Below are 17,106 nucleotides of genomic sequence, written 5' to 3'. Positions count from 1 at the left end.
CTTAAGGGATCTTCAGCTCTATCTGTAGCATTTCAATATCTCAATAGAGTCATTATTCAATGCAATGAATATGCTAATTTTGATCTGAACAAGTGAGGCTGGTCCGGGCGCCTAGGTTTCCTCAAGTGAACCTAGAGCCCAGGCCCCAGGAACCTCCTTCCTGGCCCTTCCCCCACAGCCCCGCCCCCCGGCCCGAGGCCCCGCCCCCTGCGTGGCCCCGCCCCCCGGTGCCCCGCCCTCAATCGCCAACCGCCGCGGGCACGTGCGGGCCGGCTCCAGCCGGCTCACCCCGCCCCGCTCCGCATCCCCGCTCGGCGCCGCAGCAGCCCCGCGGCCCAGGTGCGTCCCCCGGGGAGGCCTGAGCCCGCGCCCCTCGGCCGCCGTCGGGTCTGCCCCTGGGCCCCGGGCCCGGCCTAGGGGTCTGCAGGCCGGGAGGGAAGGTGGGTTCCCGGTAGGCTCCTGGGATGGAGGGACCCCCGCCCGCTCCGCCCCTCGGGATGGAGGGACCGCCCCCCCGGGATGGAGGGACCCCCTCTCCCCGGTCCGCCCCTCGGGATGGAGGGTCCCCCGCCCGCTCCGCCCCTCGGGATGGAGGGTCCCCCTCTCCCCGCTCCGCCCCTCGGGATGGAGGGTCCCCCTCTCCCCGGTCCGCCCCTCGGGATGGAGGGTCCCCCGCCCGCTCCGCCCCTCGGGATGGAGGGTCCCCCTCTCCCCGGTCCGCCCCTCGGGATGGAGGGACCCCCTCTCCCCGCTCCGCCCCTCGGGATGGAGGGACCCCCTCTCCCCGGTCCGTCCCTAGGGATGGAGGGTCCCCCTCTCCCCGGTCCGCCCCTCGGGATGGAGGGACCCCCTCTCCCCGCTCCGCCCCTCGGGATGGAGGGACCCCCTCTCCCCGGTCCGTCCCTAGGGATGGAGGGACCCCCTCTCCCCGCTCCGCCCCTCGGGATGGAGGGTCCCCCTCTCCCCGGTCCGTCCCTAGGGATGGAGGGACCCCCTCTCCCCGCTCCGCCCCTCGGGATGGAGGGACCCCCGCCCGGTCCGCCCCCCTGGGATGGAGGGACCCCCTCTCCCCGGTCCGTCCCTAGGGATGGAGGGACCCCCTCTCCCCGCTCCGCCCCTCGGGATGGAGGGACACTGCCCCCCTCCCCCAGTCAGACCCTCTGGATGGTGGACTCACCCTCCCTGGCCCTCGGGATGGAGAGACCCCCTGGGGATTCCGGGGCGGACCGCCCACCTCACCTGGTGTGTCCTTGCAGGTGCTCGGCTCCAGGCCGGAAGGAATCCAGTGGCTAGGGGTGTGGGGCGATGCCGGCCCGAGGTCCTGGCAGTGGACATGGAGGAGGCCCCTCTGCTTAGCAGGATGTCCAGTCCGGAGGAGGAGATCGTGACAGACCTTTTCAGTGCCGAGAATCCGTTTGTTTCTGAAAACCTGACCCTGAAGCCCCCGGTAGTGGTGAAGCACGAGGAGGACGAGTTCCACGTGTTTAAGGATGCGTATCTGAGCTCTGCTGACCCCAAGGAGCCCCTCCTGCACGTGTTCAACCCCCCGCTTCACGGGGACTGTGAGAGTCAAGTCAAAGTGGAGCTGGTGGTGGACAACGACGAAGAAGAGATGCTGGCGGAATACCCAAGTCTCCCCGAGCTCCCCCCACTGGAGGACGCCGTGCTGCCCGTGGCCCCGCAGCCGCTGCCACCACTGCCGCAGCCCTACAACGTGCACTTCCTGTCCTCCCTGCTGGCGCCGCATAGGAGTCCTGCTGTGGTGCCGCTGGGCGCCTGGGCCCGGGAAGGAGCTGCCCACCCCGGTGTCCGGGTGATTCCAGTAAGATCCATGTGGCAAGTAGGCCCACGACCTCGGTGCCCCGCCCAAGATAGAGAAGTGAGACCATTGGCTCAGGCCAAGATTCCCCTCTCCAGCCTTTCCACGCGTCACTAGCATCCCTGGTTGGATGCACTCATTCCAGCTGAGCACCTCCCTTTGTAAGCCTGGTGTTGACTACCCTGCCAAGCCATTGTCCCTGCAGGAGATGAGGTCCTGGGCAACTGGTTCAAAGTAGCCTAACACTGCAGAGAGCATACAGCAGAAGAGGGAAGCAGCTAGAAGTGTGTGGCCCTGGGCCTGTTGCTATCACTGGGTTTAGGAAAGAAGCCTCATTTGTGTTTCCCAGTCACTAGTGGGGGAAAAAATGCAATGCAATTGTGTTTTCGTGAAATCAAGACATGAGAGCTTCTCTCTGCTAATAAGGGATTGTTCCTTAACCATATGTAATATAAATCAGAGTCTACGTGAATTCCTGCTAATTTTACCCTAACTAGTGTCTTTAGCTATCATCACTGGTGATTTTCTGCTTTGTTCTTGCTGAACCTAAACAAATCAATTTTTAAAGGAAACGATCCCAAGGGTATGTGTATTGGCCCTCTAAGGGGGCCTGGTTTGAAAACCTAGATTACTTAGCCACAAAATCATTGTAGTATTAAGTTAAACCTCCACAGAGCACTTTGGAGTTGGTGTTGGATGACTGTAGCCTGACTTCAGGAATCAGCCAGAGCTTCAGGAGCTGAAATTTCTGCCTTTCTGGTTCTCCTTTCATGCAATCACTACTCTTTAGTGTAAAGGAAAGCTGGAGAGGAGAGGCTAGACTTCAACCACCCTCGCAGTTTGACATAGAGGAACCCTAGAGCTCACCCAGTCCTACCAGCCTTCACCCACGATACAGGTCTTCCTTGAATCTTTTTCAAATGGCTTGAAATGGCCCCCGCTCCACTTTGCTTCCAGGCCAGACTTGGGTTCTTGGCACCTCTTGCCTGTTGGGCTTAGTATGGCTGCCTTCCTGTACAGAGTGGACCCAGTGAGAATTTACCAGAACAGGAATGGAACTAGCTTATGTCAAAATCATAAAATTCTCTTTTAATGTAATCCAATTTTAACAGAATGTGCAGTTAACAAAATAGAGGAGAGGGTATTTGCCTATTTATTTGCTTTTTAAATATTTTATTGCCTATTTCCTAGTTAGGTAGTAAAATGAAAAAGATACAGCATGAACATGTTTATCATTTAAACAGAATGGGATTATTTTTTAGTAAATACTGAGAATGAATTGCTAATTTCCTTTTTCTAGAAATTCATTCCCACGTTGACCTTTATTTCTATCTCTTCTGTAAAAATGGGACTTTGCTGAGTATAAGTAGTTTGGATCATAGTTGCATGTGGCTGAGTTGATAAATTTACTATGTAAGTACTTGTTAGTTACAGAGTGGTAAATTAGATGTAATAAACTCAGATGGCGTGTGCCTGGTAAGTTCCTCAAAGCAGAAAGCAGAATAAAATTTAAAATTTTCTCTTTTCTATAAAATTTGAATTATCAAAATAAAACCATAACTTGAAATACAGCTAAACCTTCCTCTTTTTGAAGATGTATACCTTCCTGCTAGTCTGCTGTGCTAAGGAACCTACCAGTAATTATTACCTGTGTGGGTTGCCAATCTCACTGTTCCACATCTCCGTATTCACAGCCATAGCTATACCTTGGAAACATTGTTACCTGAGCTGGGATTTTATATGAGGTCTGCAGAATGCAACCCTACAATCACTGTCTTCTTGGAAGGACCCCAGGACCTGGCTCTCCTGTACTCTGCAAACGGGCACTCTGGGCAGGTTCAGGAAGGCAGGGACAATGCAAAGTGTGGGTTGGATACTGTTCCCAATCCTCCTCATGTTCTTAGCAAACTTTAGAAGGAATCCTCACAATTTTGGAACGCTCAAATCTGATGGTAATTTTTTTTTAACCACCGAGTCTTTCGTTCTTAAATTCCATTAATTTTCAGTACTATCACTGGCATTTCACCCTCTGCTGATTTCACTGTGCGTCACTGAGTTGGCTGTTGTTGGAGAAGATGGCTTAGAGACAGAGTTGGCAACTCTCCTTGCCCTCAGCATTTCTTATTAGTTATCATCCTGCCACTCAGTCAGGAAAGCGCTACCATGTAATTGTAAGTTTTGCTGTAAATACATTATCAGTATCACTGAAACATCTGCCGGGATTGTAGGCTTCTTGAGAAAAAACCAAAACAATCATTTGGAACATTTAATACAACTTAATGAGCATGCTCTAAGAATGGTGAGAAAGGATCCACATTTGAGGCCACTTGGGGGAAGGTCCCACAAGGCTGCCAGCTCCTTTAGAGTGGAGGGCTGTTGAGTAGCTTGAGAGGCACCAAGGCAACTGGGACGTCTTCTTAGTTCCTTACACAGTGTGTTTGAGACAGCATGAGCACCACATCAAAAAATCACACCTTCACACTTTGCAGACAGGTCGCTTTGGTTCTCAGGGTCCTTAGTTCCTGGAGAGTCTGATCAGATGACTTATCACCCTCCTTGTTGTGTTCCTCCCCCCCGCCCCCTCCAGGGTGAATAATAGAGAAGAAGTAAAGGTAAGGATGCTATTTACTTTTTTTTTTTTTAGATTTTATTTATTTACTCATGAGAGACACAGAGAGAGAGAGGCAGAGACACAGGCAGAGGGAGAAGCAGGCTCCATGCCGGGAGCCCAACGTGGGACTCGTTCCCGGGTCTCCAGGATCACTCCCTGGACTGACGGCAGCACTAAACCGCTGAGCCACCAAGGCTTTCCGCTCTTTACTTTAAAAACATAACTTTGGGGATCCCTGGGTGGCTCAAGTGGTTTGGCGCCTGCCTTTGGCCCAGGGCGCGGTCCTGGAGTCTCGGGATCCTGGCATGGAGCCTGCTTCTCCCTCCTCCTGTGTCTCTGCCTCTCTGTGTCTTTCATAAATAAATAAATAAATAAATACATACATACATACATACATACATACATAAATAAATACATAAATAAATACATAAATAAATAAATCTTTAAAAAAACATATAACTTCTACACAGAATTTTCTCTAGTTTGCAACTGTGAAGCCCAGGTCCACAGTGTGGTTTCTAAAATAACAATTGCTTTTTTTAGGTGGAAATAAAGGAAGCAGGTGGTACAATTATAAGTAACAATCCGGAGGAAGCAGCTTTTCAGAACCCTCTTGGCCCTGAATCCTGTTGCAAGTTCCCCTCATCACAAGAAGCAGAAGACACCTCTGGCTGCTCTCACAAGAAAGACTCTAACCCAATGGTAATGATGCCCAAGAAAACGTGTCTCGCTAACATTATCTTAAATATTTGACTCTGATCATTGCTAAGACCATAGGAATTGTTGATTTTGGCCACTGGTTTTCATCCTATTTACTTGAGTCCACATTTTTGGTTGCATCCATCAAAAGCAGAATGTAATTGGGGCCTTCCCAATGCTCTGTTCACTTCTGAAATTCTCATTTCTCAGGTATTAACAAACCAAACAAAGATTAGAACATTGCTGTACTTGCCGAGGAGAGGAACCACAAGTCCCCTTGGCAGTGCAGACTGGGGTGGGCCCAGGGGTGGGGCAGCCTGCAGAGCTGCATGGTTTGGCAGATGGGGCTGCTTCCTGTCCCGTCTGCCCTCAAATTCCTGATTATACCAAGTGACACTCGCGTGAGATAGTCTATTACACATGTGGTTCATGTGATTGTTTGGCATGTTTGTGTTTTCATGTAATCCTCCCGTCAGTACTATAGCCTAGACATTATTTTAATCTACGTTTCATAGATAAGAAAACAGAGATGCTACCTGGCCTGCTTGTAAGTGGTGTATCTGGGGCTCCTGGTCTGAGTATGGTGAGGACTGGGAAGGAGGGGCCCAGAGGATCGGGCCCCATCTGTCCTCTGGCAGAGTCCAAAGAACCAGAGATTGCCTTTTCCTTGGTAGCTCGTTATTCCAAGAAAGGTAGCCTAGGCAGTAAGGCACATACTTTAGGAAATATTTGAAAATGAGCTCATCACAGACTTTGGCTCAACTGTGGCATATGCCAGTACCTGCCGCTCTGTCTGTGGTTCTGCTCAGGTGCATGGGTTCCGAGAGCAGAGCTTTTCCAGGATACCTGGACCAGGTGAGCAGGATGAGAACTTTTCCAGTTATAACAGAGTACTGGGTAGCGTGTGCTCGCTCTTGGGGCAGGGGGTAGGGTGGGGGACGCCCAGGCAGAGCCCAGGAGAGCCTGCTCTTGTGCACGTGTGTACGTGTGCATGTGTATGTATGTGTGTGGCTATAGCTTTGTGCACGTGTGTGTGTGCGTGTGTAGGTATGTGTGTGGCTATAGCTTTATGTTCTAAATACAAATAAAATGCCAACCAAACACGAATACTGGCCTCTTATCCAATGTCAGGGTGATCTAAAGTTTTGACCCAGTGATCAGCACTTTGTTAACATAGTCTCTACGTGTGTTATTCTGCTAACATCGATCCTTTATGCTTATTTGGGCTTTCCTGTCTGGGAAACCCTAAGGCAACCTGAAGTCCGAGACCGCAGCTTCTTTGGGTATCTGTGGCTTTACCATCAGAATTAGAAGCTGTGTGTGGGCAGAAACCATGACTTCTCTTGCCTTCATATTCACACCTCACTGCCTTGGATGAGATGGCACCCGGGGCGGGGGGGGGCTTTGCTTGACCTGTGTCTTTGACTGACGGACTCACCTGGCTCACTAAGGATTTATTTATGCTCAGAATCCAACTAGGTGATCTGAGAAAGCCAGTCAGGCCCAGGAAAACTGATATGGCTTCTTAGAATCTTCCAGTTCTTGGATTAACCTTTCTAAACTGTACTTGTAGGAAATAAAATAAATGGACATTAAAAAAAAACCCACATGTAAAATAATAATACATAGCAGGAAAGAGTAACGTAAAATAAAAGATTATTTATTCTAAGTCTGTGACCAGTTCTAGGGATGGTGTTGAGGATGAAGTCTTTCTTACAGTTAACTGGATCTAATGGGACTGGGGTTGGGCAGATCCACGTACTCTTCATTCACGCAGATGGTGGAATATAAGGATGGCGAAGGAAGCTTTGGTGCATAGTCACCCCATCCTTACCCTAAATCTCCGTGGGCAGCAACCTGTAGAGGAAGGTATGAGCAGGAACTTGTATTCACACACTGAACACATCTCACAAAGCACTTCCTGGGGGATTTTTGCCCTGTGAGACATGGAGTAAGAGTAGAGTAAGAAATGGAAAACAGTTCTTCATCTTGCTATTTTTTTTCCATTGAAACTTAAATTCTGGATTAAAGTTATTTTCTCAGATTTAAGTTTATTTAGGTTCATATTACTGGATATCTTTTAAAAATGAAACCTGATCATTATTTTTCATTTTAGGTGATATGTCAGTTGAAAGGGGGTACACAAATGCTGTGTATAGACAATTCTGGGACAAGAGAACTAAAAGCACTTCATTTGGTTCCTCAGTATCAAGACCAAAATAATTATCTACAGTCAGGTACAGAGTACATTGATTAAAAAAAATATGTCATATTTGATATGTAAGTTGGTAAGTGAATATGTTTGGCTTTGTCTATAGAGTAAAAGTAAATAGGCAGTTAGGTTATTAAAAAGGCAATTTGGCAAACCTCAGAGCCCTTATGAGTGAACTAAGAATAGAAACAAAAATCTTTATAGACTAATTTATGTACATTGTGTTCTTGAATAGTTACCCTGTGCTTCCTTCCCCTAGCTGCAGAGAGCCTTGTGATCCTAACAAATGATTGCTTTTACCAACAAGTGGATATGCCTAGAAGGAACTGGGGTTGAAATATCAGCCTTTCCCGGATTGGGTGGGTGGGGGGGTTAATGGTTCAGGTGTGGTGTTTTTTTGTCTGTTCTTTTGTTAAGATTTTTTTTTTTTTTTAAGATTTTATTTATTTATTCATGATAGTCACACACACACACACAGGAGAGAGAGAGAGGCAGAGACACAAGCAGGCTCCATGCACCGGGAGCCCGATGTGGGATTCGATCCCGGGTCTCCAGGATCGCGCCCTGGGCCAAAGGCAGGCGCCAAACCGCTGCGCCACCCAGGGATCCCTTTTGTTAAGGTTTTATTTATTTACTCATGAGAGACAAAGAGAGAGGCAGAGACATAGGCAAAGGGAGAAGCAGGCTCCATGTAGGAAGCCTGATGTGGGACTTGATCCCGGAATCATGACCTGAGCCAAAGGCAGCTGCTCAACCACTGAGCCACCCAGGCGCCCCTCAGGTGTGGTTTAAATTATATACATTCAAATGGAAACATTTTCATATAATTAGTGAGAACGATGATTATGCTTTAATCACCATGACTTTGAAATAAGTATATCAAATGCTGATTTTCTCTGCCATTCACTCAGAAACATCCTTAAACAGGCATAATAATACATGACCTATAAGTACATAATTATCCTCAAATTACTTATAAATGATAAATGAAAGAATAAATAGCATAAGTTTAGGATTGTGTTTGTAAAAGTTAGACCCTAATTCTTGAAAACTAAGCATCTCTATATGGATTATATACATAATCATGTAATTCTACATCTTGAGTTAATCAGAATATTTTAATTATCAGATATTTTGCTGACCTTGCCAATGATTTATTTTTGTTTTACTTTTTGTTGAAGTATAATTAACCTACCACATTATATTAGTTTTATGTGTACAACAGTGGATTGACGTTTGTATACATTGGGAACTGAACGCAGTAAGTCTTACCATCTGTTGCCACACAAAGTTGATACAGTATTATTGACTATGTTCCCCATGCTGTACTTGCCTATAATTTAGATCAATATTAAATACAGATGTCATTTCAGTGGAACTTTGGAGTTCAAGGCTATAGGAAATATTGCAACTCCTACCCCATCCTGATAGTCTCTTTATTCAGGACCATAACATGCCTTCAAGGCATTTACTTTCCTGTGATGCAGAATCGGGATTGGAGCTTTGTCTTCCAGGAGACCTTGGTCCAGTCCCACCATGGATTTTCTGGCTCCAGTCCCTGTAGGTCAGAGTGGCATCAGATCCTCTGCACAGGCAGAGAAGGCTTCTTTCCTAATTCCCTTCCTTCTGGAACATGACAAAATCCTCATGCCTTTAGGTCCACAGAAGGAGAGAGTTTATACAATGTTCTCTAAATCTCCTTCCTTGTCATAGAATCATACCCCCCCCCAACAAGGTACATATGAAATACCAGCATAAAATAAATGCATCTTGTTACCGAAGTCTCAAGGTAACATCACTCAAAGGATGCATAAGCCTGGAGCAGGAAGTGTGTTCAGCTGGTAGGGGATTTGAAACACTAAGACACATTTCTTCCTCAGCTTGGACTTATTGAACATGGAGGTTTGCAAGGGCCTGCATATCTCAGGAATGTTTTTCACTGCACCCTTAGACCAAATATCAATCAGTTCCAGCAGTTAAATAGTTTTGGGTCCAAATAGCCCAATAAGTATTTACCTCCTAGTATGTTAGTAACCATTTGAAAAAAAGAATGCACATAAATTGAAAGTAGTTCACATGATGTCCAACAGATGTCGCTGTGCTTTCCTTGACTGTGTGACCATGACCCTGTGGTGAGTTCACTGATGCGCCTGCAGGCACCCAGACACAGTCATACAGTTTGGGAACCTGGACACCTGGCAACAGTTTCGTTTTTAGTATAGTAGGCTATCCCTAAAAGCTTAAGTTAAGCAGTTTTATGGCCAAGAAAAAAGGGTGGTAATAACTTAAAAAAAAAAAAAACATGACTCAAAAAGTTTTACAGAATAAAAAAACAAATAGGATCAGGATATGTTTAAATTATTTTGCACATGATAAATCCCTGATACATGATCATGTTTGTACTTCCATGTGCAAGCAGAAAAGGAACAATATATGTTATCAATTAATTTTAATTGTCTTCCTTACAGATGTCCCTAAACCAATGACTACTTTAGTAGGAAGATTTTTGCCAGTACCAGCAAAATTAAATCTCATTACACAACAAGTGAGTCATTGTTTTAATAAAAAAAAAAAAAAAAAAGTACATTTGGGCATTATTTTCTCTTAAAATTTCAATTGTTGAAGTTGGAATTACTCAGGAAACATAATTTATCCTGTTTTAAAATCAATGGTAAAACCTTTTCCAAGTATTCAGTAGCTTCCCCACGGTGTCAGACGCTGGGTGTTGGGAGGGAATGGAATGATTGCAGACAAGTTCTGGGCCTGCCAGGTGGGGCCGCCTCGCCCTTCCCCACAGCCTCCAGACCACCTTTCTGCCTCCTCTACGGCCCTGCTGTCTATCCACCAGCATAAATCTCCCATTTGGTGTAGAGCCTTCTTCAATGGTCACAGCATTTCTGCGTGTTTTGGTTTGTTTGTTTGCCTGCATCCACAGGAGTAGAGATCTCATGAGTCTAGTTTGTCTCTGTAAACTGAGAACTGGAACCAAACCTGGCACTTACAGGACATTCACATGGAGTGACTTTCGCTCAATAGGGCAGGCGCTGGTCGGAGCACTTGGACTACATCAGTGAGCTAATAATGCTAAATGATCCCCCTGAACAAAAGCAAAAGCAAACACGTGACTCTACCCCCTGCAGCTTGCGTTTTAGTGTGGGAGACAGACAATAGGCAAATCTAGTCCATAAACTATATTATATGCTAGGAGAGCAGGGAATGGGCATAGGGTACAGAGGCTCTGTGAGAGGAAGGCAGAATACAGGTTTAAACGGACCAGTCACAGTTGGCTGCATTGAGAAGGTGACAGTTGAGCAAAATCCTGAAAGAGAGGAGAGGGTGAGCCGTGTGACTGTCACATGGAAGAGCACCCCAGGCAAGCAAAAGAGCACAACACAGGGTCAGCCTGCTGTGAAAACAGCAGATAGTGATGAGGGGGTCAGGGGGAGGGGATGGAGTGAGCAAGAGGAAGGGAACAGAAGGTGAGGAAGGATGGATGTAGATGGCATTTAAAGCCTTGAGATAAGAAGGTTGTGGGGCAGCAGGTATAAACAGTCAGATGTTAGTCAAGTGAGTAAATAAATATTTCTCAAATGATAACGTTAGCCAGGAGGGCAAAGAGTATTGATCAGTGCAGGAGATCCTAAGCTGTGATCCCCTGAGCACCTGACGCAGAGTCTTGCAGATGCTGCACACAAGCCTCCTGCCTTCTGGCTGCCTCCACTCCACCATCTTCCTTTCTTCACTGTGTCAGCCCCAACCAGAGAGACCCACTTGGACTTGCTCTTGCACATCACAAGGTCCCTTTGGACCACAACTCCTGTCTGTCCACCACCTCCCCATCTTTTCTTGGCTGTTATTCCTGGCCTCATGTCGGGTGCTTCTGACTTCTTACCCTTGAAGCAACCACTTTAGGAATGCATTTGCTGCTTTCTTGCCAAACTTCCAGTTCTGTATATATATTTCTAAGTATTTTATTTTTAAGTAATTTCTGCACCCCACATGGGGCTTGAACTCAACCGAGAGATCAAGAGTCACACATTCCACCAGCTGAGCTGACTAGATGCCCCCAAAGTCTGTATTTTTTAAGCATGTAATGACTCACACTGTGGTGCACGGACCAGGAGCCTGGGCATCATCTGGAAACTTATTAGAATGCAGGATCTCAGGCCCTGTCCTAGACTCGCTGACCCAGAATCTGCGTTTTTGCGAGATCCCAGGTGATGTGAGTGAGGAACCCTGCCTTGGAGTTCATGTCTTTACTCCTAAGTGGCCAACCTTTGCTGAAGAAGGTCATGGGTTCCAGGATAAAGCTGCTCGAGATTTACTACCTATGCCATACTTAAGACAACTCTTTTTCTCTGCTTTATTTTGGGGCTAAATAAGCAAAGGGGAAAGGAGAAATTGTACCTGGTTTATCCAAAGGATTGCCTCGATCCTGAGAACTGTGAAATCCCTTCTCTAAAACACTGCTCAGGTTTTGACTGTCACTGGGGACATAGGCCTGATAGGTGTCTGGTGATGGGAAAGAGGAGGTTTCAGTAATTTGTGAATGCTTCCCTCCTGTAAATTGAGTGAGGAGGGCAGAGCTCCACACGGAAGGGAGGGACCCCTGGGGTGAGGCTCCCCGGAGGGACAGGGCTTTGTGCTGAAGGGCATGGACCCAGGGTGGCTTCTCAGTGTTTTCCAGCCCTACAGACAGTGATAACACACAATTTAACAAGAGGCAGAAGAGAAAAAAATGAGTAGGATGAATAAAATATTTGTTTTTCCAGGACTGTACTTTTTAAGTTTTAAGTAATCTCTACACCTAACATGGGGCTCGAACTCAAAACCCTGAAATCAAGAGTCACATGCTCTCCCGACTGGACTGGCCAGGTGCACCCGCCACCCCCCCCTCCCCGCTCCCCTGCAAGACTGTACTTTTTATATAAAGCTTACTTTTAAATTTCAAGTGTTCAGGGGAGGAATTTCAAGTGTTCATCCAGGTGAACAGGATAGGGTATTGAAGTGTGACATATACAAATCATGTTGAAACCTAAATTTATGTAATACTTTACATTTCTTCAGGCTTAAAAGAATTAGGTCATTCCTGACTTTGCTACCCTTTCCTTTTCCTGGGAATATCCTCTGTGAGCCACGCTGTGAGTAATAGAAAGAAAAATAAATGAAAGCCAGGAAAACAAAGGACACAGAGGGGGCAGAGGTTGTGACATTGCTTTTGGACTTGTTGAAACTGACTACAAAGTTGTTTTTTATTTTTATTAGATGAGACACTAATGATTGATAAGCCTTCAGATTTTTAAAAAATATTTTATTTATTTGAGACGGAGAGCAAGCACGAGTGGGATGAGGGGCAGAGAGAGAAGCAGACTCCCCACTGAGCCGGGAGCCCAATGTGGGGCTTGATCCCAGGACTCTGGGATCATGACTTGAGCTGAAGGCAGACGCTCAACCAGCTGAGTCACCCAGGCACCTCAAGAGCTCTTATGCTATACCAAGAATGTACTCATAATTAAAGAACAGTTTCAGTTTACAGAAGTTTGTGATGGAATTTAATTCATAATTTGTAGTCATAAAAATGAAAAAGCTATCCTATAGTGTCCATGGCCAGCCGCTTGACTGCTGTGTGTGGCTGCCGGGCCCTGCATCCCTACCCTGCGGCCCCCAGTCCACACAGGCAGGGCTCTCTCGTCCCCGGCACGGTGGCCGGGAGGGTCTGGGACACCATGGGCTAGGCTCCCCCACTGCTGCAGAGAAGCCTGGGCCAGAGCCCACTCCAGTGTGAGGGGAATTGTCATGGTGGTGGGGCCTGACGTAAAGTGATTGGGTTGTAAACCTCCAGAAGAACATCAGTTATTTTTGTCTATACCTAGGGGTTGGCTGGATGGAACTTTTAAAACATGTACTAATTAGAAATATGCTTGTCTTTGACTTTACACAGCTTGAAAATGGAGCCTTACCGTCCATAGTCAACGGGTCTATTTTCCCTTCGGGATCCACTCTTCCAGGACCACCCAAAATAACTTTGGCTGGGTAAGGATTAAAAGCAATCAATTGTCACTTACTTTAATATAAGAGTTTATTCTAAGTTCTAAATCAACTGTAAGCCTTGAAGACCTCTAAACAATATATTTTACATTAAGCAGCACCACTCACAATGTCGCCCTGTGTGTCTGGTTTGTCGCTGGAAGGGCTTCCACTTTGTCCACTGTCCCGTGTCGGTGATTCAGGGGTCTGCTGCCATTTAGAGCTCTGTCTTGGTCTCATATGAGTTTAAACTGAGATGGTTTATTTCTGTTTCGCAGTCATCAACATCAGTAATGCTGCGGCATGCACTTAACACCGACGATGGCCTAGAGCGTCTTTATGGGCCATCTTTGCCTGCTGCCGAGTCCCTGATGGGTCAGGCCACACTGAGTGGCAGGTGCCGAGGACACGGTCCACATGGATGTGGGCTGCCCTTAGCTGGGGCCTTGTGTTGCCATTTTAAGGTCACATCTATAATTGTAACTAATTAAACTAACCAAGCTGGTTGGAACATTCATCTGCTAACAGTGGACGGGACAGCCCGTCCCGCTCGTGGAGCCTTTGAGTTGGTTACAGAGGTCAGTCTGTTCCTGCCTCTGTGGGTTTGGGGTACACAATCCAATGTTGTCAGACATCCCAATCAGGTCATGCAGTTTATGATGTGTTCACCATGGGCTCAGGTGCTCTCCAGGCCACTGCTGGGCTCATGGCGTTGGTGAGTGGGAGGAGGGATGACTAGGGGCAGTGTGGAAGGCCAAACCAACCCCTTGGCAGAGTTCTAGATCTGTCAATGCCTTCCCCTCTGCATTGCCGCTGGAGCGTGTTGGGGGCTCTCGTGGTTCACTGCTGCTGTGGTTTGAACAGCCTGTCTTTCTGGTGGTTGTCACATGGTACCTGGGCAGACGATGGCTTTCAGTTCGTTGGACGGGATCAGGCTGTGTGAAGCATTCTCCTTGCTCCACTGTCTTGATGAGAGATCAGGGAGGGTGTGTAGTCACTATTATGGTACTCGGTCCTGTCATCATGGCTCTTCAACATTTCTGAGCAAAACAGAAGCTGCATAGTGACTTGTAGTTCCTGCTGGCAGCCTCCCACCTTTGGTTACCCTGCATGACCTATGATGTTACCATTCCTACTATACTCCCTTTATCTTTCTCGGAATCTGGGAGCATCTGGCCAACAGTGTGGCATTACTCTGTGCTTTAGCTGGTCTGGAGCATTCAAGGGAATTTGGCGCTTGTAATGCTTCATTTCAAGTGTGTGCTCTTGGAGTCCCGGTGCAATCCGAGGTCTCTCTGTGTCATGGCTGCCAAAATGCCCTTGTGGCGGATAGCAAGTATCTGTGACCTCACCGGTGTTGTCAAGTTCTATCTCCTTCCAAAGTAGTTTGGCTTCTTCCATCTATATTAAACTATTGTTTTCGAATTTTATGTCATTGACAATCAGTATCAAGTAATTTGACAGCTGATTATATATTATCTTCTGTCCTCCAATTTTTCAATCCTATATGTCTCATGTCCCAAATTATTTGTTGGATTACTCCTGGACTGGTACTATAAATTTTTATACGTGTATTTTTTGGTATTCCCTGAAGCACTTATCACAGTCCTGACCACTTGATGATCCCTCAGGAAATGCCTATTGTTATCTTCCTGATACAGGTTGTTCACTGAGCTATATATACTCTGTCCTCCCACAGTTGTGGCAGGTCACCCCTGGAATGTCTCCATGCACCCCATCCCATTTTTTTTTAAGATTTTAGTTATTCATGAGGGACACACAGAGAGGCAGAGACACCGGCAGAGGGAAAAGCAGGCTCCCTACAGGGAAACTGATGTGGGACTCGATCTCAGGACCCCAAGATTACACCCTGAACCGAAGACAGGTGCTCAACCACTGAGCCACCCATTTTTTAAAGGAAAGAATTTTTGTTGCTCTGGACAGCAGTGCCAGGCCACTGTGGGCCCCATTTTTGGGGCAGGGCTTAGGGCTGAGGGCAAGGTCAGTGAAGTAGGTGTGCAAGCCCACTCCTCTGCATAGCATAGCCTGTGTCTGAATCAGGGTGCATGGGCCAGGGGGCAGTGTAGCCAGATCTGCCACCCCCAGGCACCTTTGGGGACAGAAAGCCGTCGTTCTGCTATGTACAAAGGGGAAAAGTAAACCCGAGGAATAATAAATTAATATAGCATTCAGTGATGTAGTTTCTGGGACATTATCTTTAAAATGGGAGCATCTCCAAAAGTAAGAGCAGCTCCTCCGTGAGCTGGGTACCAAGTATGGGAGGGGATGGGGTGTTGCTAACAGAAGCCTCGATGGTGAGGCTGGGGTGGAGGCCACTAAGTCCGGCATGCCCATGCAGGAGGAACCTGTGCCAGGGCACAGGGAATGAGGGGCTGAGCTAGGATTTAGGATGGACCCCAGTTGGGACTCCAGGTAGTTGAGTAGGTGAGTGCACAGAGTACAAGCAAAGGGGCTTGCCTGGCACACTGTCCTCCGGGCATTTGTATTAGCTACGACCACGGCTCAGAGTATTTCCGTGCTCCACGTGGATACTGTGGCAAACGTGAAGCGTGTGCCACATACCATTGTGGTTTCTGTAGGAAGCCCTAGAGCAAGCTGTGTCCCTGGCCTGAGATAAGACTACTCACATCATCTCAAAGAGTGCTTTGCTGTATGAGATGGCCACACATGATGCAGCAGAGCCCTGTCGCCAGGACCCTCCTTTCCACCTCAGTGTATTAAACTTCTCACATAACTAATATTCGAAGTTCCTCAGTGAGCAGTATTGTAAAGCAGCACTTGGAGCTTTTCCCGATTTTTAATCCACAGCAGCCCCTCATAGTTAGCATCCAGGACTAATGTGTCTCTCCTCCTCTGATCTTCCTCATGATGGCTCCTGGGCTGATCCCCAAGAGCACTTGGGAGAGAGGTCTCCCTCGAAACCTGCTTTGATGTTGGGGTAGTTCTAGAGTGTGGACAGCTCTAACACTGCTGGAACAACATAGAGTGATGATTCACCTCTTCTTGAGATTATACTATTTGTCAGAGTTCAGATTTTGGAAAATACAAAACAGTTGAAATAAAGGAGCTATTTGGTGTGAGGGTCCCCACACAATAGGGGTTGAAACAGATCAAGGGAAGAAAGTCCAGAAGGCTTCTTGGGGAGGGGACAGCGATAGGGTCCTGTTCTGAATCCCGCCCTCCGACCCCCTGGGGGATCTGTGGGCACACAGGTGGGATTGGCCAGGCTAGATCCATCATATTGTAGATATGCACACCACTTCCATTTCATGATCAGGCTCCAGTAAATAATACCCATAACTCCCTGGTGTTGAAGTTTTCAGTATTTGTTCAAAAACACCAGATGCTTAGCTAATTCTCCTTTTAAATAGTAATGATCTGAATATTCTCTTTTTTAATCTTTATAGAGTAACTCTTAGTTCATGGGACACAAAGTCTAAAAAGCCATGTAACTGTACCAAATCCCAGTGTCTGAAATTGTAAGTAATCACAAATCCTTCATTATTAAATAGAAATAAGGTTGTTTAGAAGTCAGTAAGTGGCACAGAGTCCAGACAAGCCTCGGTGGCGAGCAGTGCACAGTCTACAGCCGAGGTCTGACAGCCATGTGCTAGCACTCACCGCCAGCCAGAGCCGCCAGACGCCGTGCCTTCTGCACAAGCCTGGGTCAGGTCTCTTGGGATTATCTTGGCCCATTAACTTAGTAAAGGACCCGGC

The 17,106-nt window shown here is 47.2% G+C and overlaps 1 protein-coding gene across 14 annotated transcripts in view; it reads left to right on the top strand.

The window, feature by feature from the left end:
• Positions 1-241: 241 nt before the first annotated feature.
• TESMIN (testis expressed metallothionein like protein) overlaps positions 242-17,106 on the top strand; it is a 39,078-nt gene continuing 22,213 nt past the window's right edge. For 7 of the 14 annotated variants that reach the window (XM_072790218.1, XM_072790222.1, XM_072790213.1 and 4 more), the window contains exons 1-7: positions 286-440; positions 1,257-1,840; positions 4,974-5,132; positions 7,246-7,366; positions 9,810-9,886; positions 13,283-13,374; positions 16,797-16,868. In XM_072790218.1, coding sequence (XP_072646319.1) covers positions 1,334-1,840; positions 4,974-5,132; positions 7,246-7,366; positions 9,810-9,886; positions 13,283-13,374; positions 16,797-16,868 — 1,028 coding nt within the window. In that variant the 5' untranslated portion in view covers positions 286-440; positions 1,257-1,333. Of the gene's footprint in view, positions 452-1,256; positions 1,841-4,973; positions 5,133-7,245; positions 7,367-9,809; positions 9,887-13,282; positions 13,375-16,796; positions 16,869-17,106 lie in introns of all 14 variants that reach the window. The other 7 variants (XM_072790209.1, XM_072790211.1, XM_072790210.1 and 4 more) reach the window with 7 other exon arrangements.

The sequence above is a fragment of the Canis lupus genome, chromosome 21 (genome assembly GCF_048164855.1).
Source record: "Canis lupus baileyi chromosome 21, mCanLup2.hap1, whole genome shotgun sequence".
NCBI lineage: Eukaryota > Metazoa > Chordata > Mammalia > Carnivora > Canidae > Canis > Canis lupus.
This window is presented reverse-complemented; position numbering and strand designations above follow the sequence as displayed.